The sequence below is a fragment of the Budorcas taxicolor genome, chromosome 15 (assembly GCF_023091745.1).
Source record: "Budorcas taxicolor isolate Tak-1 chromosome 15, Takin1.1, whole genome shotgun sequence".
NCBI lineage: Eukaryota > Metazoa > Chordata > Mammalia > Artiodactyla > Bovidae > Budorcas > Budorcas taxicolor.
Window position 1 is genome coordinate 51,455,436 of NC_068924.1, and position 25,541 is coordinate 51,480,976.

General features: G+C 41.9%; 3 protein-coding genes across 3 annotated transcripts in view; 2 read left to right on the forward strand and 1 right to left on the reverse strand.

The window, feature by feature from the left end:
* Positions 1 to 13,752, forward strand: part of MRPL48 (mitochondrial ribosomal protein L48) — a 52,336-nt gene extending 38,584 nt beyond the window's left edge. The window contains exons 5-8 of the mRNA XM_052652833.1: positions 238 to 407; positions 11,020 to 11,122; positions 12,659 to 12,748; positions 13,454 to 13,752. Of these exons, the coding sequence (XP_052508793.1) occupies positions 238 to 407; positions 11,020 to 11,122; positions 12,659 to 12,748; positions 13,454 to 13,528 (438 nt within the window). The 3' untranslated portion in view covers positions 13,529 to 13,752. The remainder of the gene's footprint in view (positions 1 to 237; positions 408 to 11,019; positions 11,123 to 12,658; positions 12,749 to 13,453) is intronic.
* Positions 13,753 to 21,638: 7,886 nt separating this feature from the next.
* LOC128060789 (cytochrome c oxidase assembly factor 4 homolog, mitochondrial) lies at positions 21,639 to 24,874 on the reverse strand. The gene is made up of 2 exons (XM_052653164.1): positions 24,757 to 24,874; positions 21,639 to 22,329 (listed from the first exon to the last, which is right to left on the reverse strand). The coding sequence occupies exon 2, from the start codon at positions 22,315 to 22,317 to the stop codon at positions 22,063 to 22,065; it is 255 nt and encodes an 84-aa protein (XP_052509124.1). The 5' UTR covers positions 22,318 to 22,329; positions 24,757 to 24,874; the 3' UTR covers positions 21,639 to 22,062.
* Positions 24,875 to 25,037: 163 nt separating this feature from the next.
* The window catches only part of PAAF1 (proteasomal ATPase associated factor 1), a 40,623-nt gene continuing 40,119 nt past the window's right edge, over positions 25,038 to 25,541 (forward strand). Inside the window, 1 exon segment of the mRNA XM_052652666.1 lies at positions 25,038 to 25,084. Within this exon segment, the coding sequence (XP_052508626.1) occupies positions 25,038 to 25,084 (47 nt within the window).

Here is a 25,541-nt window from a genome sequence, read left to right on the forward strand (position 1 = left end):
ACACCAGTGATTTCCTCTCCTTTCATTGATTGATACTACAGCCCAGAATGGCAAGGGAGGCTGCCCATTCCTACCCAGGAAAAGTTCAGTTTGTAGGTAGGGTAATCAGAGAGAAACATGGTAAACAAATTTAATTGAAAGATTGATTTATATATATACATGTATATATCAAGATGGTATTGTTAGAATTTCTTGTATAATACTTTGACTTTTCTTTCTCTTTTGTTTTGTGTTCAGCCCAAAAAGAAGAAGGGAAAAGTGGAAGTGAGATCCATTAATTTGGGGACAGATTATGAATATGGGGCTTTAAACATTCACCTGATTGCATATGACATGGCCCTGACAGAGAGTTATGCCCAGTATGTTCACAACCTCTGCAATCATCTCTCCATTAAAGTCGAGGAAAGGTATGAAAGATGCCTTTGCATGGGATGTTCTTGGTGTGGGTAGCATGCTCTACTTTGTTGTTGTTAAATGAGATATAATTTTTGTTTTGAGAAATAATTTACATGTAGTAAAATTCACTCTTTTTATGTATATAGTTTGCCACAATCAAAATACAGAACAGCTCCATTAAGTTTTAAGAAGTTTCTTGGTGCCTGAGGTATAGTTAATCTCCTTTGTCTTGCCTCTAGAGTCCCTGGCAACCACTGATTGATTTTCTGTCCCTTTTGTTTTAAGTTCTCCAGAATATCATATAAATGGAATCATACAGTATGTAGCTGTTTGTTTCTGGCCTCTTTCACTTAGCATAATGGATTTAAGATTTATCTGGTGTTTTACAGGCATTCTTTTATTCTGAATATCTATTCAGAATTCTGAATTGTATTCCATTAATTCTGAATAGATAATCAGAGTTCCATACTGAATATCTATTCAGTACTCCATTAATTCTGAATACCTATTCAGAATTCTGAATAGTATTCCATTAAATGGTAAACCTTAGTTGGTTTATGCCTTCACTGGTTGGTATACATTTGGATTCTTTCTAGTTTATTGGTAATTATTAATAAAGCAAATAGATTCAATAAAAATAAATAAACAAAATAAATAGATTCAAGGGATTAGATCTGATAGACATAGTGCCTGAAGAACTATGGACGGAGGTTTGTGACACTGTATAGGAGGCAGGGATCAAGACCATCCCCAAGAAAAAGAAATGCAAAAAAGCAAAATGGCTGTCTGAGGAGGCCTTACAAATAGCTGTGAAAAGAAGGAAAGCGAAAAGCAAAGGAGAAAAGGAAAGATATACCCATTTGAATGCAGAGTTCCAAAGAATAGCAAGGAGAGATAAGAAGCCTTCCTCAGCGATCAATGCAAAGAAATAAAGGAAAACAACAGAATGGGAAAGACTAGAGATCTCTTTAAGAAAATTACAGATACCAAGGGAATATTTCATGCCAAGATGGGCTCAATAAAGGACAGTAATGGTAGGGACCTAACAGAAGTAGAAGATATTAAGAAGAGGTGGCAAGAATACCCAGAAGAACTGTACAAAAAAGATCTTCACAACCCGGATAATCACAATGGTGTGATCACTCATCTAGAGCCAGACATCCTGGAATGTGAAGTCAAGTGGGCCTTAGGAAGGATCACTACAAACAAAGCTAGTGGAGATGATGGAATTCCAGTTGAGCTATTTCAAATCCTGAAAGATGATGCTGTGAAAGTGCTGCACTCAATATGCCAGCAAGTTTGGAAAACTCAGCAGTGGCCACAGGACTGGAAAAGGTCAGTTTTCATTCCAATCTCAAAGAAAGGCAATGCTGAAGAATGCTCAAACTACTGCACAGTTGCACTCATCTCACATGCTAGTAAAGTAATGCTCAAAATTCTCCAAGCAAGGCTGCAGCAATACATGAACTGTGAACTTCCAGATGTTTAAGCTGGTTTTAGAAAAGGCAGAGGAACCAGAGATCAAATTTCCAACATCCTGTGGATCATCGAGAAAGCAAGAGAGTTCCAGAAAAACATCTATTTCTGCTTTATTGACTATGCCAAAGCCTTTGACTGTGTGGATCACAATAAACTGTGGAAAATTCTAAAAGAGATGGGAATACCAGACCATCTGATCTGCCTCTTGAGAAACCTATATGCAGGTCAGGAAGCAACAGTTAGAATTAGACATGGAGCGACAGACTGGTTCCAAATAGGAAAAGGAGTACGTCAAGGCTGTATATTGTTACCCTGCTTATTTAACTTCTATGCAGAGTACATCATGAGAAATGCTGGGCTGGAAGAAGCACAAGCTGGAATCAAGATTGCTGGGAGAAATATCAATAACCTCAGATATGCAGATGACACCACCCTTCTGGCAGAAAGTGAAGAACTAAAGAGCCTCTTGATGCAAGTGAAAGAGGAGAGTGAAAAAGTAGGCTAAAGCTCAACATTCAGAAAATTAAGATCGTGGCATGTGGTCCCATCACTTATGGGAAATATATGGGGAAACAGTGAAATAGTGGCTGACTTTATTTTTTGGGCCTCCAAAATCACTACAGATGGTGATTGCAGCCGTGACACGAACAGACGCTTACTCCTTGGAAGGAAAGTTATGACCAACCTAGACAGCATATTCAAAAGCAGAGACATTACTTTGCGACTAAGGTCCATCTAGTCAAGGCTATGGTTTTTCCAGTGGTCATGTATGGATGTGAGAGTTGGACTATAAAGAAAGCTGAGCGCCAAAGAGTTGATGCTTTTGAACTGTGGTAGTAGAGAAGACTCTTGAGAGTCCCTTGTACTGCAAGGAGATCCAACCAGTCCATCCTAAAGTAGATCAGTCCTGGGTGTTCATTTGCAGGACTGATATTGAAGCTGAAACTCCAATACTTTGGGCACCTGATGTGAAGAACTGACTCATTAGAAAAGACTCTGATGCTGGTAAAGATTGAGGTCAGGAGGAGAAGGGGACAACAGAGGATGAGGTGGTTGGATGGCATCACCAACACAATGGACATGGGTTTGGATGGACTCTGGAAGTTGGTGATGGACAGGGAGGCCTGGCGTGCTGCAGTTCTTGGGGTTGCAAAGAGTCAGATACAACTGAGCGACTAAACTGAACTGACTATGCGGACCTTCGTAAGCAAACTAATGTCTCTGCTTTTTAATACATAGTCTAGGTTTGTCATAGCTTTCATTCCAAGGAAGAAGTGTCTTTTAATTTCATGGTTGCAGTCATTGTCTCTAGTGATTTTGGAACCCAAGAAAATGTTTGTGACTGTTTCCATTGTTTCCCCATCTATTGCCGTGAAGTGATGAAACTGGATGCCATGATCTTAGTTTTTTGAATGTTGAGTTTTAATCCAGCTTTTTCACTCTCCTCTTTCACCTTCATCGAATTTGAACTTTTAAACCTTTATTACTTACAGTATAATTGTGCTAAATGTGCTCATTAGAAGACTGGATAATCAGCTGTGACTTAAGCACTCATAGCTGATAATACTTCAATTATTTTAGGCCTAAAGATGTGCTTTATCTTTTTTCTGATGCCTGGGAGAGTTGGTTGCTCTTTCAGCACTTGACACATAGCTCTATCATGTCACTTAGTGCTCTGGGCTGTAATGATCTTTTCATGTGTCAGATTCCTTCCCCACTGACTACATAGGGACTATGTTCTTTATTTCTTTAGTACCTAGCATAAAGACTGTTCCATGGGGGACATTAAGCCATTCTGGAAAGAACGACAGGTCATTGAATATGATTGCACAATCCAGTTGTGTATACATTTCCTAAAGTTTAATGAATGAATTTTTAATTAATCAAAAACTACTGGCTGAGCCTCTTTTTGCTCTGTGGTCCACGTGCTCAGTGAACTAAAAGGCACTGGACTTCTTGCTCTGTAGTGTAGGCACTTTGTATCTTTTGTCTGGAGGATACAAAGGTGAATGCCCCTGATTTCAAGGAGAGTGTGTGTGTGTGTGTGTGTGTGTGTGTACACACATACACACACATAAAAATAATTATAATGTGGAAGGTAGTAAGTGAAGATAAAGTTTAATGTCAGTTTAAGAAGACAGAGTAGCATAGTAATTTAGGGCTATGTTTCTCAAAGTACCACTCTGTGAAGCTATTACAAGCTTGTGCCAAAATATACATTAACACTTTGCTTCCTTCATCAAGAAAGGCTTGCTATTGAAAGACTTTCTATTGGAAGCTATTGAAAACAAAATATTGATTGAATAAAAGTGTGTTTAGTGTCGGTTTCATGCTTCTTATCTTGTCTTGAATTGATAACAAGTTTGCTTATCAGCAGCTTGTCTTTGAATCATACTGAGTAACAAATGGTTAAGAGTGAAAACTCTAGAATCAAACTGCCTGCATTGAAATCCTAGTTCTACCCATTATCATCAAGATGACCTGAGAAATTCTGACCTTGGTTTCTTTGACTCCATAATGCAATGACAATTTTCCTATTTTTTTGAGTTCTGAAAATTAAATAGGAAAATATATGCTAGCACTTAACAGAGAGACCAGCATATTGTAAACACTCTGTAAATAATATTATTGTTATTAATAATTAATGAGTTTTTTTCAACTGGCACAGTTTAGGGATAGCATCTCAGAAGCTGTAGTGGCAAAGGAGCATTAAATGCCATTTACAGAATGTTATCATACCTTCAGTGAATCAGCTCCTTGAAGTAGTGTTTTAAATTTTCAGAGAACTTTTAAAGATATTTTGTTTTTAAAAACTGGCTGTGAAAAGCTCTGAGTACATTTGAATAAAGGTAGGAAGCAGTAGCATTTGTTGAGCACCTACTATCAGCCAGCCACTCTGCCAAATACTTTTCTGTATATTACTTTACTGAATTCATATAAGCACCTTGCCATAGCGGCTACAAGCATTGACTTTGGAGCCAGATTGCTTCAGTTTTTCTCTTGTTCTGCTACATTCTTACTTTGTGACAGACATTGGGCAGTTTTCTTAACCTGTTTGTGTCTTGGTTTCCTCATCTGTAAAATGAGGTTAATAAAAGGACCTATCTAATAAAGCTGTAGTGAAAATTGAGGAGTTAATATACTTAAAATGCTTACAGTTAAGTTTAGAAACTGTTGGCTGCTATTAGTAGTAGTAGCAGTATAATAGAAGCTTGCCTGTAGTCATACATCTAATAATCAGTGGCAAGGTCTTGATTTGAACCCACTTCTTTTCCTTCAAATTCTTAATTCCCTCTAACTGGTTCTCCACACTGCTATTTGTATGATCTTTCTAGGATGGAAATATGATCGTGTCACTCCCATGCTTAAGTTCTTCCATGGCCTCCCATTCCTTTAAGATCAAAATAAAAGTTCCTCACATGTCTTGCTAGGTGCTCCATTGTCTCTCTTGCCTTAACGCACACTTCTCTTTCCTGCTTCTATCTCCAGTTGCACTGACTTTGTTTTTTGTCTTTTCCCACCTCAGGACCTTTGCATATGCTCTCTAAAGCCTGGAATATTTTTTCCCCTTCAGCTAATCAACCCCTATTTTTTTTCTTAGGCTTTATTTTGAATGTCACTTCTTCAGAGAACCTCATTAAGTTAGGTCTTTACGTTATATATTTAGGAGAAGTAAAGAGTAAAAAACTTCCCTTTTATAATGCTAATTCCTTACCCTCATAATTACTTGACTATTACTAGACTCTAAGATCTGTGAGGCGGGGACTATTTCTGTCTTTATCAGCAGTCATGCTAAGACCTCGCATAGTATCTGACACATAGTGGGCACTGGATGAATACTTGTTGCCTTGGATTTAGTTCCAATAGCCATAAACATAAATTCCTAGTATAACAGAATGAACGATGTGCTGCTTTTTGCCTCTTTCCTTGTTGTTTGCTCCAAATAGTGCAGAGCATAAAGAAATGTTCACTTTTAGCAATTCACTTCTTTGGAATGATTGAGGTTTTCAGACCATTATATCAGGTATTCTTGCGGCCCAGCTTTTCAGAGATAAAATGATCTTCTTTTCTTCTGATTTTCATTTTATCTTGATCCATTTTTCCTTTAAGAGTTGGGAATAGGGCTCTGACCTTGAGATGGAATTGAGCAAGGGAGCTGTGTGCTAGCTTTTGTTCTATAAATGGTCTGCATCACTGCAGCTGCAGCTCACCCAGAGGAGGAGAGGAAGAAGCCTCTCCTGTGGGCCCTTTAATTTTCCTGTCTCCCTTGCCGAGCAGCTGTCTGAAGAGATGGAAATCTTACTTATCTGGGAGCAGCTTCCAAGCCTGAACCTGACCAGCTCCTGTTCTCTGTAGAGAGTAAAAGCCTCATTCTCTGTAAGGCTGTTCTTTCCTTTTTTTAAAAAATCCACTTACATTTTTCAAATGGAGGTATAACATATATAGTAGAGTCCACAGGTTCTAAGTTCCCTAGCATCCGAGCAGGCCCCCTTGTGTCCTATCCCAGCTGCTGCTGCTGCTAAGTCGCCTCAGTCGTGTCCGACTCTGTGTGACCCCATAGACGGGAGCCCACCAGGCTCCCCCGTCCCTGGGATTCTCCTGGCAAGAACACTGGAGTGGGTTGCCATTTCCTTCTCCAATGCATGAAAATGAAAAGTGAAAGTGAAGTTGCTCAGTCGTGTCTGACTCTTCGCGATCCCATGGACTGCAGCCCACCAGGCTCCTCCGTCCATGGGATTTTCCAGGCAAGAGTGCTGGAGTGGGGGGCCATTGCCTATCCCAGCAGTACTCCTCAAAAGCAGCACTATTTTGTCATGTTAGGTTGACTCTTGAAATTCAACTACTTCATTTCTTCTCTTCTGTTTTCAGTATCTGATCATCCAAATAATGTTTATTGTAGAAAACTGGGGAAGTACAGAAATATGTAGATACTAAAGAAAAATAACCTTTACTCTTGTGACTCAAAGGTCTATTCTACTTTAAAATGACTAGAGTTCCGAGTATTTTTTTTTTTTTAATCCAACTATGTCTGATTTTTCTATTGGTTCTCCTTGAGAGCCTCATGCCTCCTTGCCTTTGTAGACTGCCTTCTTTTGGAATGCCCTCCAGGCAAACATCTATGTTCATTCTTTTTTTTTTTTTATGTTCATTCTTTATATCTTGATAAAGCACTGCCTCACCTATGAAGCCTTCCCCAGGCTCTCCCCCTTTTCTCCCTCTTGTCTCTGTAATATTTGGTATATACCTATATAGCCTTTGTCTTCCCGTAGGGCAAATGTTTGTGTACTTACTTGTCTCCAAAACATTCTTAGCCAGCTCCTTGAAAGCATAAATTGCATTGTGCCCATCAGACCACCTAGGACAGAACAGGATCTCAGTAAATGTTTGTTGAATAAGTGAATGAATAAATAAACAAATCAATGAAATCTTGCTGAAGTAAGTGTTGAAGAATAAAATGCATGCTCAGTGGTAGGAATGAACAAGTCCCACTTTATTCAGTCTTATCTGTAGAATGTCAAAAAAGAAAAAGAACATTTTAGAGCCTGTTTACTTTTCTGAAAGCTTTTACATAATTGCTTTATTTGATTTTCCATAACAAGTTTATGAATGTGCTCCCCTCCCCATTTTTGGCTGTGCCATGCAGTATGTGGGATCTTAGTTCTCTGACTGGGGTTTGAACCCATGTCCCCTGCAATGGAAGTGTGGAGTCCTAACTACTAGACCTTCAGGGAAGTCCCTGTTTTTATAAACAAGTTATTGCCAAGTGTAAATTTCAAGTGATCAGAGATTGTGCTATAAAATGGAAGGGGTTGTTATTTAGGGGACTTCACCTGGAAGTTTGCAATACCTAGCATTTACTCACTGTTGTAAAGGCAAGGGAATTGGCATTTGTAGGCATAGTATGCCAGGCAAATTACTTACATAATCTTATTTAACTGGGGCGAAGGCCTTACAAATAGCTGTGAAAAAAAGAGAAGCGAAAAGCAAAGAAGAAAAGGAAAGATATAATCATCTAAATGCAGAGTTCCAAAGAATAGCAAGGAGAGATAAGAAAGCCTTCCTCAGCGATCAATGCAAAGAAATAGAGGAAAACAACAGAATGGGAAAGACTAGAGATCTCTTCAAGAAAATTAGAGATACCAAGGGAACATTTCATGCAAAGATGGGCTCAATAAAGGACAGTAATGGTATGGACCTAACAGAAGTAGAAGATATTAAGAAGAGGTGGCAACAATACCCAGAAGAACTGTACAAAAAAGGTCTTCACAACCCAGATAGTCATGATGATGTGATCACTAATCTAGAGCCAGACATCCTGGAATGTGAAGTCAAGTGGGCCTTAGAAAGCATCACTACGAACAAAGCTAGTGGAGATGATGGAATTCCAGTTGAGCTATTTCAAATCCTGAAAGATGATGCTGTGAAAGTGCTGCACTCAATATGCCAGCAAGTTTGGAAAACTCAGCAGTGGCCACAGGACTGGAAAAGGTCAGTTTTCATTCCAATCTCAAAGAAGACAATGCTGAAGAATGCTCAAACTACTGCACAATTGCACTCATCTCACATGCTAGTAAAGTAATGCTCAAAATTCTCCAAGCAAGGCTTCAGCAGTACGTGAACCATGAACTTCCAGATGTTCAAGCTGGTTTTAGAAAAGGCAGAGGAACCAGAGATCAAATTTCCAACATCCTGTGGATCATCGAAAAAGCAAGAGAGTTCTAGGAAAACATCTATTTCTGCTTTATTGACTATGCCAAAGCTTTTGACTGTGTGGATCACAATAAACTGTGGAAAATTCTAAAAGAGATGGGAATACCAGACCATCTGATCTGCCTCTTGAGAAACCTATATGCAGGTCAGGAAGCAACAGTTAGAACTGGACATGGAACAACAGATTGGTTCCAAATAGGAAAAGGAGTACATCAAGGCTGTATATTGTCACCCTGCTTATTTAACTTCTATGCAGAGTACATCATGAGAAACTCTGGGCTGGAAGAAGCACAAGCTGGAATCAAGATTGCTGGGAGAAATATCAATAACCTCAGATATGCAGATGACACCACCCTTCTGGCAGAAAGTGAAGAAGAACTAAAGAGCCTCTTGATGCAAGTGAAAGAGGAGAGTGAAAAAGTAGGCTTAAAGCTCAACATTCAGAAAATTAAGATCGTGGCATGTGGTCCCATCACTTCATGGGAAATAGATGGGGAAACAATGGAAACAGTGTTAGACTTTATTTTTTTGGGCTCCAAAATCACTGCAAATAGTGATTGCAGCCATGAAATTAAAAGACGGTTATTCCTTGGAAGGAAAGTTATGTCCAACCTAGATAGCGTATTCAAAAGCAGAGACATTATTTTGCCAACAAAGGTCCGTCTAGTCAAGGCTATGGTTTTCCCAGTGGTCATGTATGGATGTGAGAGTTGGACTGTGAAGAAAGCTGAGTGCCGAAGAATTGATGCTTTTGAACTGTGGTGTTGGAGAAGACTGTTGAGAGTCCCTTGGACTGCAAGGAGATCCAACCAGTCCATCCTAAAGGAGATCAGTCCTGGGTGTTCACTGGAAGGACTGATGTTGAAGCTGAAACTCCAATAATGTGGCCATCTCATGTGAAGAGTTGACTCATTGGAAAAGACCCTGATGCTGGGAGGGATTGTGGGCAGGAGGAGAAGGGGACGACAGAGGATGAGGTGGCTGGATGGTATCACCGACTCGATGGACGTGAGTTTGAGTGAACTCCGGGAGTTGCTGATGGACAGGGAGGCCTGACATGCTGCCTTTCATGGGGTCACAAAGAGTCGGACACGACTGAGTGACTGAACTGAACTGAACTGAAAACGCTATGAACTAGGTATTATTATCTTCATTTAATAGCTGAAGAAACAAAGACCCAGAGAGCTGAATTAGTTTGTCCAAGGTCAAATAGGTAATAAGTGGCAGAGCCAACATTTAAATCCAGTACTGACTTGCATGTTTCCAAAACACTTTCCATTACACCAGACTTCTTTTTGTAGCAGTTCATCTGTAGAGGGTCATGCTTCTTTCTCTTAATTCATGAAGTTTGTGTAACATGAAAAGTCAGCAATCCTACTGTTGTTATTAGTATTCCATTTGAGTATTCAGTTTGAGGAACTTTTTGATAAGATGAACACAATACTAATATCATATTTCTGTGTAGTCATCAGTTCTATCTCATCACCATATCTGATTCTTATAATTGTCTATTGATAAAATCCTGGATTGTAATCCCCATTATACATGAAGAAACTGAGTCCAAGAAGGGGAAGGGACTTGCCTAAGTAAATATTACTCATAAGTGGCAGGGCTAAGACGTGTCCCCAAGTCCAGCACTCTTTTCATTGTGCTATATAGATCTACTGAAGCTGATTATAGTGAGCATAGATTACAACAATGTTTCTCAACCTGGAGACGTTTAACAATGTCTGGAGATAGTTCTGATTGTTATCACTTTGCAGGTACTACTAGCATTTGCTGGATATAGAGGTTAGGGATGCATAGGCCAGCCCCCACCATAAGAATTATCTGTTCTAAACGGTCAATAGTGCTGACATTAAGAAATCCTGCTGTAGAACTGAAGCAGGGGACTCCCTTGGTGGTCCAGTGGTTAAGACTCTGTGCTGCCACTGCAGGGTGCACGGGTTTAGTCTCTGGTCAGAGAACTAAGATTTCACATGCCTCACAGCATGGCCAAATTTAAAAAAAATAAGTAAAATAAAAATACAACTGGAGCAGGATTGGGTTTCACACCTCATTTCTTCAGAAGAGATGAAATACCCAAGATTAGCCTCCAGAGTGTACCTAGTGGTGAGCTTAATTCTTTTAGAACTGGCTATTATTTAGTAGCAGCAAATACTTATTAATCACCAGGCTTTACTCAGAGTGTTATATTAAGCGTGACTAGGGATGCATAAAAGTATTAGACGTGGTCTATCCCCTCACGGAGTGTAAAGGCTTCTGGAGAAGGTGTAAGAGGATCTGGTTACTTTGCCCCCGGCTGCAGATAGACAGCCCAAGGTTGCAGGAGCTACTGCATGCAGTGGTGGCTGCACTCAGGCACTACCCTGACTGAAGTGGTGTGGCTGGCTTAAAGGAACCCTCCCAATAGCTGACTTTTCCTTCCCACAGTTATGCGATGCCCACCAAAACCATGGAGGTGTTGCAGCTTCAGGACCAAGGCAACAAAATGTTACTGGACTCAGTTCTTACCACCCACGAGCGAGTGGTTCAGGTAGGTACTCTGGAAGAAACTTGAAATGTCTCTGCCTCTCCTGGTTCTTTCTTGGTTGAGTTTCAAACCTGATATCCAGTTGTCTACTGGGTTTCTCCGCCAAGATGTTCAACAGGTGCCCTACACTCAGTGTATGCAAGACTAATTGTAGAGGATTGTGGCTTTTTTTGCTTATAATCCTCCTCACCTTTGAGCTTAATGCTTGATCCTTCTTTGTCCTTGGGTATCCATTCATTCTCCAGATTCTATGGTTTCTACCCCTAAAAACCTTTCAGATCCATCCACTTTGCTTTACACTCATGTCAGTGTGATCATGTCATTTTCCCACATAGACCCCCCTCAGTGGCTTCATTTTAACTCTGTATCCATTAGCAGTCAGTCCTTTTTCCCCATTCCCCTAGCTCCTGGCAACCACTAATCTACTTTCCATTTCTGTGGTTTTACCTCTTCTAGAATCTTCTTCAAATGAAGTTATATAATATATGGCCTTTTATATCTAGCTTCTTTCATGTAGCATAATGTTTTCTGGGTTCATCCATGTTGTAGTAGTAGCACATATCAATACTTCATTCCTTTTTACTGCCAAGTAATATTCCAACACATGGACTTCACCCTTTTTGATCCACTCAAGAAATGTATCAGGAAGATAACCAGCAGGATGTTAAGATAGTAACACCCTAAATCTATGTTAAATTTTTAAATGATTAAAGTACTTACAATCTTGGTTCTTTAAGTGTTATCAGGAATAAATTATTTGAGCTTCATTTTATGACAGATCTAACTTGCCACCAAGGCCCATAGGATAAAGTTTGAACTCTTGATTAGCACCTAAGTGGCTTCATGATTCTTCTCCAGCTTTTCCTCTTCATACCTTCATTCGTTCCAGTCACACATGGAACTAGTTTTAATTCTCTAGTACTGTGCAATTCCTTCACATTTTACTAAATATTATTTCCTCTGCCTTAAAAAAAAAAACTCAACTCCACACTACAGTTGAATTCTCCGAATTTACCCTTGTTTTTCAAGACTCCAGCCAGATGTTACCTCTTTTGGAAGCTTTTTTTTTAACCTCCCTGATTAAGTTAGGTAGATGTTTCTCTTCTGGGTTCTGACTGCCCGCTGCGTGCCTTTCTTCCAACACATCTGATGTATCTTTGGATTCTCAGCACAGGGTCTGACGACAATCAGGTAGTGGGTGGTCTTTGTGGGTAAACTTGAGTTGACTCAGAAAGTCATCCTGGACTTAACCTCTTAATCCAGTTATGACATTCATTGCCTACAAGAGCAGATATTGGGGGGTGGGGGTGGGGGAAGAGCAGATATTGGCCATGACCATCTCAGTAATCAGACGACTTGGCAGATCAGCAAGAAAAATTGAAATCCTGTGAAATCTGAGCTCCAAGACCAGCTCTGGGTGTTAATCCTTCACCCAAAGGCCCTCAGGCTCTACTGGTGCTGACATTTGAGCCCTTGCCCTTTCTGCCCAACCACCTAACTTTTAGTGACTCTCTTCAAGCATCTTCTTTCCTTTTGCAGATCAGTGGTTTGAGTGCTACGTTTGCAGAGATTTTCTTGGAAATAATCCAAAGCAATCTTCCTGAAGGAGTCAAATTGTCGGTGAGGGAGGTAGGTGCTAATTTGAGAAGAGGCCCACTGATGGGCTCAAAATATGGATAAGAAAATCTGGACTGGCTGACTTTAGAAACAGAAAAGGCATGTGGATAACTTAACCCAGATAATAATCAGGAAAGGTGTGCAGGCTGCTTTACCGTGATTATTAGTCTGACTGTTCCAATGCATCAGGGATCATACTTCATAGACCATGAAAGATGAACTCTGTCAGAGCATCCTGATATTAGGGGTAGCCCATTATACCCCCAAATTCCCTCCCTTGAGGCAGCTGTATAGCAGAAAGAATATGACTTAAGGTCACATACAGTGTAAGTAATCAGAACACAAATAGGCATGGAGGAAGTCCAATTCAAATTTGAGTCCTTGATACCTAATATAAGTCTGGTACATAGTATGTGTGTGCATGCTAAGTTGCTTCAGTCCTGTCCGACTTTTTGCAACACTGTTACTGTAGCCTGCCAGGCTCCTCTGTCCATGGGGATTCTCCAGGCAAGAATACTGGAGGTGGATTGCTGTGCCCTCCTCCAGGGGATGTTCCTGACCCAGGGATCGAACCCTGGTACATAGTAGCTACTCAGTAAAAGTTAGTTGAATCCAAATAATTTTCTACAGAGCTGGCTGATGTATCCTTTTCTGATGCTGGGCATATTTGAGTGACTCTGTAGTAATTCCCTCTTATTTTCTTTTTCTTCTCCATAGCACACTGAAGAAGACTTCAAGGGAAGGTTCAAACCTCGGCCAGAACTGGAAGAACTGTTAGCCAAGTTGAACTAGCTCATTGCAGACCCTTTCATGCCTTTCAGCACTGGTGATATTGAGTGGCAAGGGGAGGAGCTTCCTGGGTGGCCAGAGTTGAGCAGGAGACCCTGACCCTCTACATCATAAGTACCCAACTCCACTGCCAGGAGTGTCTCCTCTGCTTGCTTACCAATTGTCACCACTTTTTTTTGAGCCAACCCTGGGTATCCTCCATCTAATAAAAAGCTGATGGATATGTGTATGTATGTGAGAAGTCAGTCCATCCTGTGGAGTATCTTTAACTAAGGGATTGGATTTCTCTTTGCCTGGTGCTTTAGTGCACAAGTGTGTTCCCCTTCAGAATTTCTCCAATTAAGAGTGAACTCATCCTTTAAATCAACCTGGCATGGAGTCCCTTTAATGAGGCAGACAATCATAAGTAAACTCTCCATGGAAAAAAGGCACAGGGAGGGAGGTTTTGTATATGAAAAAACCCTCCAGATAGAATCAGGGTCTATTTATAAGTGAAAAAAAAAATTACCTTGTGGGGTAGTGAGTGACCTGTCATAAGTATGCAGGTAGATGTTACATAACTGCAAATTAGGGTTGGCTGGAATAAGTTTAAGCAAAGAATTAAAGGTTGATCTTGGTCAGGTGTCAGGAAATTGCAGCCTGTGAGCCAAATCCCATCCACTGTCTATTTGCTTTTCAAAAATAATTTATTGAGGTGACATTCACATGTCACAAAACTAACCATTTGAAAGTGAATAATCGCATGGTATTTAATACATTTGCAGTGTTGTGCAACCTCTATCCAGTTCCAAAACCCTATTTTAAACCCTCATAGACAAAGGTTTATGGGAACAGAGCCCTGCTCATTCATTTATATATTGTCTGTGGCTGCTTTTATGTTGCCATGGCAGAGCTGAGTCGTTGTGACAAAGACGGTTAAGCTAAAACATTTTTACATGGCCCTTTATAAAAATAGTTTGTCAAACATGGATCTAAGTCATTGGTTTTTAAACTTAAGCATGCATCAGGATCACCTGCAAGGCTTTTAAGAACACGAATTACTGGACTCCATTCCCAGATTTTCTGATTTAGATCTTGAGCAAGGGTGCTGCTGCTGCTGGTCAAAGTTGCTGGTCCTCTTTGAGAACCACTAGCCTTAAGGGCGGGAGAAGGCGATGGCACCCTACTCCAGTGTTCTTGCCCGGAGAATTCCATGGACGGAGGAGCCTGGAAGGCTGCAGTCCATGGGGTCGCGAAGAGTCGGACACGACTGAGTGACTTCACTTTCCCTTTTCACTTTCACCCAGTGGAGAAGGAAATGGCAACCCACTCCAGTGTTCTTGCCTGGAGAATCCCAGGGATGGGGGAGCCTGGTGGGCTGCCGTCGATGGCGTCGCACAGAGTCGGACACAACTGAAGCGACTTAGCAGCAGCAGCAGCAGCAGCCTTAAGGACTTCCCTGGTGGCTCAGACGGTAAAGTGTCTGCCTGCAATGCGGGAGACTCGGGTTCGATCCCTGAGTTGGGAAGATCCCCTGGAGAAGGAAATGGCAACCCACTCCAGTACTCTTGCCTGGAAAATTCCATGGACAGAGGAGCCTTGTAGGCTATAGTCCATGAGGTCATAAAGAGTCGGACACGACTGAGTGACTTCACTTCATATGTGTGTGCATGCAGATAGTAACCATGTGTGAAAATGTGTGAATGCGTCTCACATTTATTGAACTCTAATTACGCTCTATGCTTTATACAGATTATCCTTGGGGTTGATGGTATTATTTCCAATTTTACAGGTGAAGAAACTGGGGTTTGGAGAGCTGAATCGACATCCTAGGGTCACACGGCTAATAAGTGGCACACCTCTCCCCTCTGTTACCCCCTACTTCTCTTGGATGACCTATACAGAGGTCTGGGAGAGCTTAGAGCATTCTTAGTATTGCATGTACTTTCCTGAAATTTTTCAGAAATTTTCAGCTCTGAAGTTATTTTGGTTTATTTGGTTTCCAAAAGCAACAAGGGGAAACTCAGATTTCTTCTCAAGGTGTAACACTGGGGAGGGCTGTCAAGATAGCAGGTGCCCTCAATTAAAATGCTTTTCTGAATTCAAATTGAAGGTTCAGCAGGCCAGGAGTTAGAAGGGAACCCCACTGGGAGTATGGGCAGAATTTGCCAGGTGAAGACTGATATTCTGGTTGGAGAAGTAATCATTGCTGAGTTTCCTTTAGGGAAGTTGAGAGAGCAGCAGCTAATGGATGAGTATAAAATTGGAGGATGTGTAGTGACTTGAAAATAAGGTGAATTAAACATATGTATACACACAGACGGGCTTCCCAGGTGGCACCAGTGGTAAAGAACCCGCCTGCCAATGCAGGAGACATAAGAGACAGGGTTCGATCCCTGGGTTGGGAAGATTCCCTGGAGGGCATGGCAACCCACTCCAGTATTCTTGCCTGGAGAACCCCCATGGACAGAAGAGCCTGGGAGGCTACAGTCCATAGGGTCGCAGAGTTGAACACAACTGAAGTGACTTAGCACACAAGCATACACACAGACACACAGTGCCTCCATATCACATGGGCAACAGGCAATGTCATGTGGGCCCCATTTAGGACCGTGGAATACAGTGGTATTTTCCAGCTGCTCACCTTTCCTTGTTAATAATTTGTGACAGCAAAACGCAAGGTTTCACAAATTGACAAGATACTAGAGCTTAGGGACTTGAGACCAGCCAGCCTAACCTCTTTTATCCTGCAAGTGCAGGTGAGGGCCCAGGAAGGGCAGTGCTTTAGTCAAGGTGGCAGGGCACCTCATCGGCAGAGCTGGGAGCAGGATTCAGATCTCTTGATTCCCAGTCCATCTCTTTCCATTACATCATGAGGGATGAGTCAGGCTTCCCTCTTAAACAAGAGGCTTCTGAGTTGTCACCTTGGAGCTCTTGTGTCACTGACCTAGTTAGTGATTTATCCTCTCACTAGAGCCAAAGGGCTTTTGTTGCTCGTGATTAGTCTGCCCTGAAACAGATGAAAATTACTCATCATGCCTTATCCTGGTAAAAGGAACAGATATTTCACTCTTTAGAGGGAAGTGAACTTCCCTAGGAACACATGGCAGTGAAATCAAATGGAATACAAGTCTCTGGGCTCTAGGCTGAAAATATTAATTCCTTCTCCTGCCTTCCTGAAAGAACCTATTATAAAGAAAAGAGGCAGACAAAACTGAGCTGTTCTTAATTTCTACATTTATTAGTTTTGAGGCCTCAGGTGAATTATTTTAATCTCATCAATCCTGTGTTTTGATGTGTAAAATGGGGGTAATCCTTTTTAGGAACTTGAGATGGAGATAATGTATAAAATGGGCAAGCATGTGCTCAGTAAATGTTAGATTACCTTCCCATCTAAACTTCCCTATACTTTTTTTAAAGATTATTTTTTCATTGAAGTATAATTTATATATGGTGAAACAAAGATCTTAAGTGTATATCTGATCAGTTTTGAAAATGCTGTCACCTATGAAACCTACACTTCTATTAAAGACATTTCCATCCCCCCAGAAAGTTCCTCTACATTCTTTGATAGTCGTTCTTCCCAGAAACAACCACTAATCTCATTTCTATTGCCATAGGTTAGTTTTGCCTAACAATATATAAATAGCTTTGAGTATATACCCTTTTGTGTCTGACTTCATTCACTTACCCTGCTGTTTTTACTCATGTTGTTGCATGTAACTGTAGTTCATTCCTTTAGCATACTTTTAGGTTTGGACCCAGTTAGGGTTAAAATATGTCTAGTACTGCTGCAAAAACATGAGGGCTAGGCAGGAGAGACAGAGAAGGCAATGGTACCCCACTCCACTACTCTTGCCTGGAAAATCCCATGGACAGAGGAGCCTGGAAGGCTGCAGTCCATGGGGTCGCTGAGAGTTGGACACAACTGAGCGACTTCACTTTCACTTTTCACTTTCATGCATTGGAGAAGGAAATGGCAACCCACTCCAGTGTTCTTGCCTGGGGAATCCCAGGGACGGCAGAGCCTGGTGGGCTGCTGTCTATGGGGTCGCACAGAGTCGGACACGACTGAAGTGACTTAGCAGCAGCAGAAGGCAGGAGAGAAGAAACGAAAGGTCAATGGATTAGGAATCAGAGTAGCTGGGTTCTAGTTTTGGCTCTATCAGTATATAATCTTTAAGATAATCTGTTCTGGTTTTCATTTTACAGATGAGTTAACTGACCCAGGAGGGAAAGAGACTTGTCCGAGGTCACTCACAGGGATAGCTTTAAGTCACTGAATTCCTGGTTCAGTACACATTGCTGAAATTTTTAGAAATGGATTCTTATGTGGATCAGTAACTTTCAAGGACAGAATGTCCAGGTTAAATGGGCAGTTTTCCTCATGAAGGCGGTGGATTCCTCAGCTTTATGTTACTCCTTTTCTTCTGGCTGAGGATGCCTTACTCCTCCGCCATCAAGCCAGCTGTGGATTCTGAAAGGGTGTTTTTAGTTGCAAAGAAAGAAATGGAATCTGGATATTTGGGGCATTCAGACACTGGAACAACGCTCATAGACCCCAGTCCTCAGTGTTCTGGGATGTAGAGTATATTCAGGGGAGGAAAGGTCTCTGAGCGTGAATTGGGCATGTCTGGAACTAGAATTGCTGACAAGGCAATACAGGTAGAAGCAGCCAATGTGTCTTGTACTTGTTCAATCTGTACTTTGATCTCTTTGTGCCATTTTTTTCTTCAAACGTCTGATCTCCCTGAAGAATTTGAAATGATTCATTTAGGTCTTATATGCCCCTTGGAGTAACTTGCATCCTCAGACATTTCAGATTTACAGAACCAGCTTCACGTTGAGACAGAGTAGCAAGGCTCTGCAAGACGTCCAGGCTCTGAGGAATGAAAACTCTTCAGAAGATAATTGCTAGCAAAGGAAGAAATCCCCCCTGCTTCCTCTGCCTGCTTCAAGTCCCTGCTGGAGCAGAGCGGGGAGCCCTACCCTTCCAAACAGTGGGGAAAGTACAGGGTTTCAGCCTGGACTCCCTCCAGTTCTTGGATTTCTAAAGTCAGCAGCCCAGGACTTGGTCTGGCAACTTTACCTGAGGGAGGAAAGTGGGAGGAGTATCTGATTACTCATCTAGTAGAACACTTCGCAGTGCACCTTTGTATTGAGCACTGGCCACGTCCCCAGCCAAGGACCTTGCAGGGAAGAGCCAAATCATGTCTGCCTTAGGCCTAGCCAACAGTGGCACCCAGCCAAAAGGTCTCTCTGCTCATCTGTGGCACTGAGCCTCTCTGCAGAGGTAGGTATAGAGTGTACAGGGACAGGCAGGGACCACCCTAAACTCCAGCTCCACGGCTGTGGGTTGCAGAACTGAGAGACTAAAAACACCATATTAATCTAGAAAACTGTGGGCAACTTGCACTGGTTAATTTCCTTTTCATGAAGCAGTAAGAAAAAGCAAAGTAGTATTTCCACATAAGTATGGTTTCTTACTGTGTTAAGCACTGTGCTAGGCATGAGATGCTTGTGAGAGCACAGAGTGGAGAATAACATAGGCTTAAGACATACTTGGAGTCTGATCTGCAATCTGCCTTTTACTTCCTCCTCTGTAAAGGGGAGTTAGTAGTGTTATGAAGATTAATGAGGTAACATAACTCAGGACAGTGACTAGCACACAATAGTGATGATAATAGCTAGCATTTAGTGAAGGTTTGCTGCTACTGCTAAGTCACTTCAGTCGTGTCTGACTCTGTGTGACCCCATAGAAAGCAGCCCACCAAGCTCCCCCGTCCCTGGGATTCTCCAGGCAAGAACACTGGAGTGGGTTGCCATTTCCTTCTCCAGTGCGTGAAAGTGAAAAGTGAAAGTGAAGTCGCTCAGTCGTATCCGACTCTTAGTGACCCCATGGACTGCAGCCTACCAGGCTCCTCCGTCCATAGGATTTTCCAGGCGAGAGTACTGGAGTGGGGTGCCACCGATGTGCCAGATGCTATTCCTAAGCTCTCTATCAATATTAACTCATTCTTTCAACAACCCTATGGAGAAGATCTACACTTACTAGCTTTGATGCCTTTGAGGAAGGTATTACTAACTGCATTTTTACAGAAGGAAAAACAGATCCTGAGATGTTTAGTAGTTTGCCCCAAACTATACTAACCCCTAATCTAGTAAGTGGGATTGAAAGCAGCATATCATAGGGACTGAGAGCACAGACTCTGGAATCAGATAGCCAGGGTTAAATGCTCCATATATATTAGTTATAATAGTTTAGTAAAAGCTAACAACTTTTATTACCAGGTATTTACATATTTAATTCATTTAATTCTCATTGTGTGCCTATTAAATAGGAATTATCCCCATTTATTATACTTAAGGAAACAGGCTTGGGTGTCAATAGAGCCCTCTTTGCCCAAACACATTCTGTGACCCTCCCAGTGTTGGCTCTCTTGTTACTGGAATCCTTCCAAACCTGTTCCATCCACTTAGCTGGTGTGAAAGCCATTCCTCCTGCTGAGAAGATTCTCCTACTCTTTCTGTTAGAATTCCCTGCCCCTCATGACCTATTATTTCTATTTTAATTATACAAATTAATAAATAGGTATGTTTCTTTTGTAGTGTTTGTATAAGCAAATAGTCCTCACTGATGCAACTTCATACCATGACCATTTATTCACTATTAAACACATGCTGCAATGAAAATAATAGTGTACACATTTTATAAGATGTTTAAGAGGATTCCTAAAAGAGGAATTGCTTTTAAATATTTAAAATATTTATAAATCTCACCAAATTGCCCTGAAAAAAACTTTATTAATTTATGATCCCTACAGTAGTGTGAATGTGTCTCTCTCCATCCCCAAGAACATTGGTCATTATAAATACTTTTCATTTTTGTCAACAGGATGACCTAATTCTACTTTTGTTTTTAAAATTTGTATTTCTCTGATTATGAGTGATGTAGAATATATTTACATTTTCCTATGTTTTGGGGGCATAGTTAACTTTGTTCACTTTTCAGTTGGGCTATTTGCTTTTTCTTACTGATTTCTAGGTACATTTTTTTGGTTTGTTTTGTTTTGGCTGTCCCAAGTGGCATGTAGCATCTTTGTTCCCTGACCAGGGATCGAATCCATGCCCCTGCAATGGAATCGTGGTGTCTTAAACACTGGACCACCAGGGAAATCCCTCTAGGTACTTTTTATTTGTTGCAGATTGTAATCCTTTCTGCTCTATATATTACAAATATGTAATGTTTACTTTGTCTTTAACAGTGTCAACTAACTCCCTTCTCTTTGAGACTCTTGCTGACAGATGTAGTTCACACTGCTACCTCTGATGAACCACAACACAGCACACATGGCCCAATAGATTCATTCATCCTTTTACACACATACACACAGTTCTTTCTTTCTGCTTGAAATGGGATTTTATGGTTCTTTGAACTTGAATTCCTCTTAACTTCTCCTCTTTTCTCTTTTTCTCCTTCCCAAATACCAACAGAAAGGCTCAAAGTAGTTTTAGGGCCTATTCTATTTCAGATTTGTGCTTCTAATGTGTATATATATACATATGCTCAAGAAATATTTCTGATGATGATGACAGCATATGTCCCTTTGCATTCCAGTTCTATAGCAATGGTCACTCTCTCAACTCCCTTCCCACTCCCAAATGTCAGAGGCAAAATAACAGAATGGGTAATGCACTTCTATGGAAGAAAATGGAAAGCAATGGCAACTGTTGTGAGCTGCAGTACACATCCACCTAAAAGAAGAATCATTCATTCAGCTCCAGCAAATTGCTATTAAAGTAGGAATATAAGCTTCATGTTGACAGATTCTAAAAACTTTTCAAAAACTGAAAATCTGTATGTTATGCTAAATTGCTTTTTAAACATCAAGTCAACTTTATGTATTTCTTTGGTTGGGAGCATGTTGAAATCAGATTCTGAATCTGTTAATACAACAGAGTCTGACATATGAGAGGCACTTAGTATTTGTTTTCCCATTTGCCTTCTTCCTTCCATTAGACTGACTGAAACATCCAGAACAACTGATGAAAGATAAAGTCATTTGTATCATTATCAGAAATTAGTTGTTCCAGTGTTTTCTCTCTCAAACCAGACTAAAGCAATATGAAGGGAGATATATTTGCATTACATCAGTTTCCTACACAGTGCATGGCACATGAGGTCTCATAAAACAAATTTACCTTTAGATTGTGAATTTACTTTAAAATTAAATGTCCATGTAATCAGCACAGTACTTGGCACACTGACCCAAGATGTAGCATAGGGGAGCATCCCTTAACCCCACTATTTTACATGGCAAATACTGGTCAATATTTAATATTGTTGACACAATATGGATGAGGATGTGTGGGATCTCAACATGATAGCTCATGTCCAACCCCATGGCTGCCTGGCTCTCAGCCCCGGGCCCAAATACTATCCCCAAGTCTTAGAGTTCTTGGCACAAACTTCCACTGTTCAGGATTTCTTTCTCCCATGATCTGTCTGGGTGTTAGTTTCTGCAGGGCCATCCTCTGGGGATAGGTGGTTTGGGGTCTCAGCGGTGGGCGCTGCTTTGCTCTTTCAGCCTCTGCAGTTCCTCCCGTCGCCTTGCCTGCTGTTCACTCATGCAGTCCCGGAAGGCCTGCACCTGTGGCTGGCACTGCCTCCAGTCCTGGTGCTGGGCCATGCACTCCTGCACTGCATAGTGGGAAGCAGCACAGCCGGAGCGGGAGATGAGCTGGTCCAGTGGGTCCTCTTCTTCATCCTCCTTCTTCACCTGTCGGGACCAGGCATGGCCTTGAGCTGACATCTTCTGGAGTCTCTAGAATATCAATGGGAGCAAGGTTAGAGTAGGGACATGATTATATATGTTCCTCTGTTATAAACAACACTGACCACTGCACTGTTATAGCCTATTTATGCCTATGTCTCCCCTTGAAGATTGTGAGCTATTTGAGGACAAATACTGGGCGTGATTCATCCTGGTACCCCCAGCACCAGGCTTGCAAAATGGTCTCAACTGAACAGAATGAGATAAAGTATGTGAGAATGCTCAGCACAGCACTAATAAGCTCAAATGGATTCTACTAATAGAATTGGAATTGGGTGAAATGTCACATTTCTGGGGAAGCTATCTCTGGTCTCCTACTGGAGAAGCAATCTTCTTTTTTTCAATTAGCCTTATTCTATGGCTAGAGAAGAACAGAGTTTAGTACTTGAGAGAGTAACCATATATGGGTAGGGTTTGACATTTGGGAGAATGGAGAGTTGTGTGGAGAAAAGAGCATACAAGGTATAGGGCAAGAACTAAGTTTGTGAAGTGTGAGAATACTTAATGTGAGGTGCACTTGCCCACATTGCCTTTCCATGATCACCTGCTTCAGAGCACCCAGCACAAGGTAGCATATAGAAGGAACTTAAGAGAGGTTTGAAGATAAATGACTCAGCCTTTGTACAAATTTAACCATGACAGGCTATAAATAAGCTAAGACTCCTTAATGCCTTTCCTGGGTCTCTGATTCATTTAACAAATTATCATTGAGTATCTATCATGTACCAAGCTCTATGCTACAGTTGAGAAAACAAGAGTGACCAAGACAGATACACTTCCTGCCTTCATAGAGTTTATAATTTAGGTAAGTTAAAAGGCTGTTTACTTGTGTACAGTGTCTATAAACAGCTAAAATTGGGAAGACAGTGGAGACTACCTAAGCCAGACAAGGGGACAAACAGGCAGGGAAGCCTTCTTTTCTTGCAGAAAGTGATTTCTAGACTGAGACTTGAAAGATGAAAAGGGAAGAGCCAGAGATGTAAAGAATATTTCTAGTCAATGGAAGAGCAGGGTGGGGATTTGAGACAGAATTTGACATGAGATGAACTGAAAGTTTTACATGACTGGAGAATAGAGTATGAGAACAGGAAAATTAATGAAAGTGATGAGTTGAGAAAGTATCTGATCATAGGAAGACCACATGTTAAGGTGTCAAGAGGGCAATGGGGAAGTCACAAAAAGGTTTTAATAACTCTATGAAAGTGAAAGTGTTAATCGCTCAGTCCTGTCCAGACTCTTTGATACTCCATGGACTGTAGCCCGCCAGGCTTCTTTGTCCATGGATTTCTCCAGGCAAGAATACTGGAGCAAGTTGCCATTTCCTTCTCCAGAGGATCTTCCTGACCCAGGGATTGAACCCAGATCTCCTGCATTACAGGCAGATTCTTTACATTTTGAGCCACTGGGAGAGCCCAAGAACTCTATAAGTTAAGTGAAGTTAAGTCACTCAGTCGTGTCCGACTCTTTGTGACCCCATAGTCTGTAGCCTACAAGGCTCCTCTGTCCATGGAATTTTCCAGGCAAGAGTACTGGCCCTACACAAAATTCATTTGCTTTGAAGGCAAGGGAGGAGGGAGAAAATGGGCTTCGAAAAAAAACTTGGATTGGAAAATTAGCCTGGTCACTGACTCACTGGGATACTTTGAGCAAATTACACTTTATAATCTCTCTTGAAAAACACACATCAAATCTCACAGGACTGAAAACTAAATGAGATAATGCACGTAAGGAGCCTGGCACGTCCAGAGTTCAATAAATGATAACTCCTATTACTATACATGTTTCTTCTTTCTAAATACACTGAGCTCTCTAAAGGCAAGGGCAAGCCTCTTGAAACAATATGGTGGAAAGAACAGTGCCGTGGATTCTAAGCCAAGAAATCCGGATTCAAATACTGGCACCTCGTTTTACTATGCGCAAGCCTTAGCGTGCATTTTTTTTTCCCCCCAGTTTTTTGGCATGTGGGATCTTAGTTCCCCTACCAGGAAACGAGCTGGTGTCCCCTATAGTGGAAGGGCAATCTTAACGACTGGACCACACAGGAAATCCCTTAGTTTCCTTCCTTCTTAAGGTAATATTTAACTCACTTTACCGCAAGGAATAAGATGCTAATAAGGGACAAGTGCATGGGCTACGAAAGGACTTAATTCCCCACCTCAACCTGGCTTCAGTCTCTCATGAGTAAAAAGTGGAAGACCCTCGCTCAGAGACCAGGGCAGGATGGAAGGTCGGCAGTTGGTTCGCGAAGGCCAGCCGGGACTAAGAAGGCACTGAAAGGATGGGTAAGCAGAAAAACCCAGGCGGCCAAGTTACTTAAAACCTCCTCGACCACCTTCCGGAGAGGACGCAAGCGCACTCGCGAGCCCGCGCTGTGCCCGCTAGGCTTCACCGCGTAAGATCGCGGCACACAGTGCTCACCGAACAAGCAGACAGGAGGACTCGAACGCCCGCTGCTGCACAGCGGCGTCGGTTTCGCAGGCAGTTGTAACTCTACCGAATTACCCAGTAAACCTCGGGTCAGGAACCAGCTTCCTGCAAGGAGCGCGCGCGCAAAGGGGCGGGGAGAGAAAAAGAATACATCACGTATTTCCATTAGCGGCTTTTCGGGTAGATCCCGCCCTTCGTTCTCGACGTAGGCTCTGTGGGGCATCCACTTCCGGGAGAGAGCGGAAGGGGCGGGCTGGTGGAGGCGGGTCAAGATGGCGGTACCTTTGAGGATTCAGAGCGACTGGGTCCAGGCTCTCAGGTGAATCCAGGTCCAGAACTGGGACATAGGAGGCGGGTAGCGGATGTTGCCTTTACGTTAAGGAGCGCCATCCCCGACCCAGGATGTCCATAGGGGTTGCCTCATCAATTGTTGATGGAACCCTGGGCCTAGAAGAAGTCTCAAAGCCACATGGTCATTGTTTTTCATTCTCAGAAGAGTTATGTATCCCAGGAAACACGTATGCGTCGTGTGATGGCAGAGGCAGAATAGGATCAATGAGTTGGAGAAAGACAGGAAAACTGAGAGGCAGGAAGACTCTTGGCCAAATAGTCATGGTCATTTAGCAAATACTTACTTATCAGCTATTTCCAAAAGTCCCAGCAATCTGCATTACCAGGAGTCTTGGCATGCTTCTCGACCCCTGCTGCTAAGTCACTTCAGTCGTGTCCGACTCTGTGCGACCCCATAGACGGCAGTCCACCAGGTTCCGCCGTCC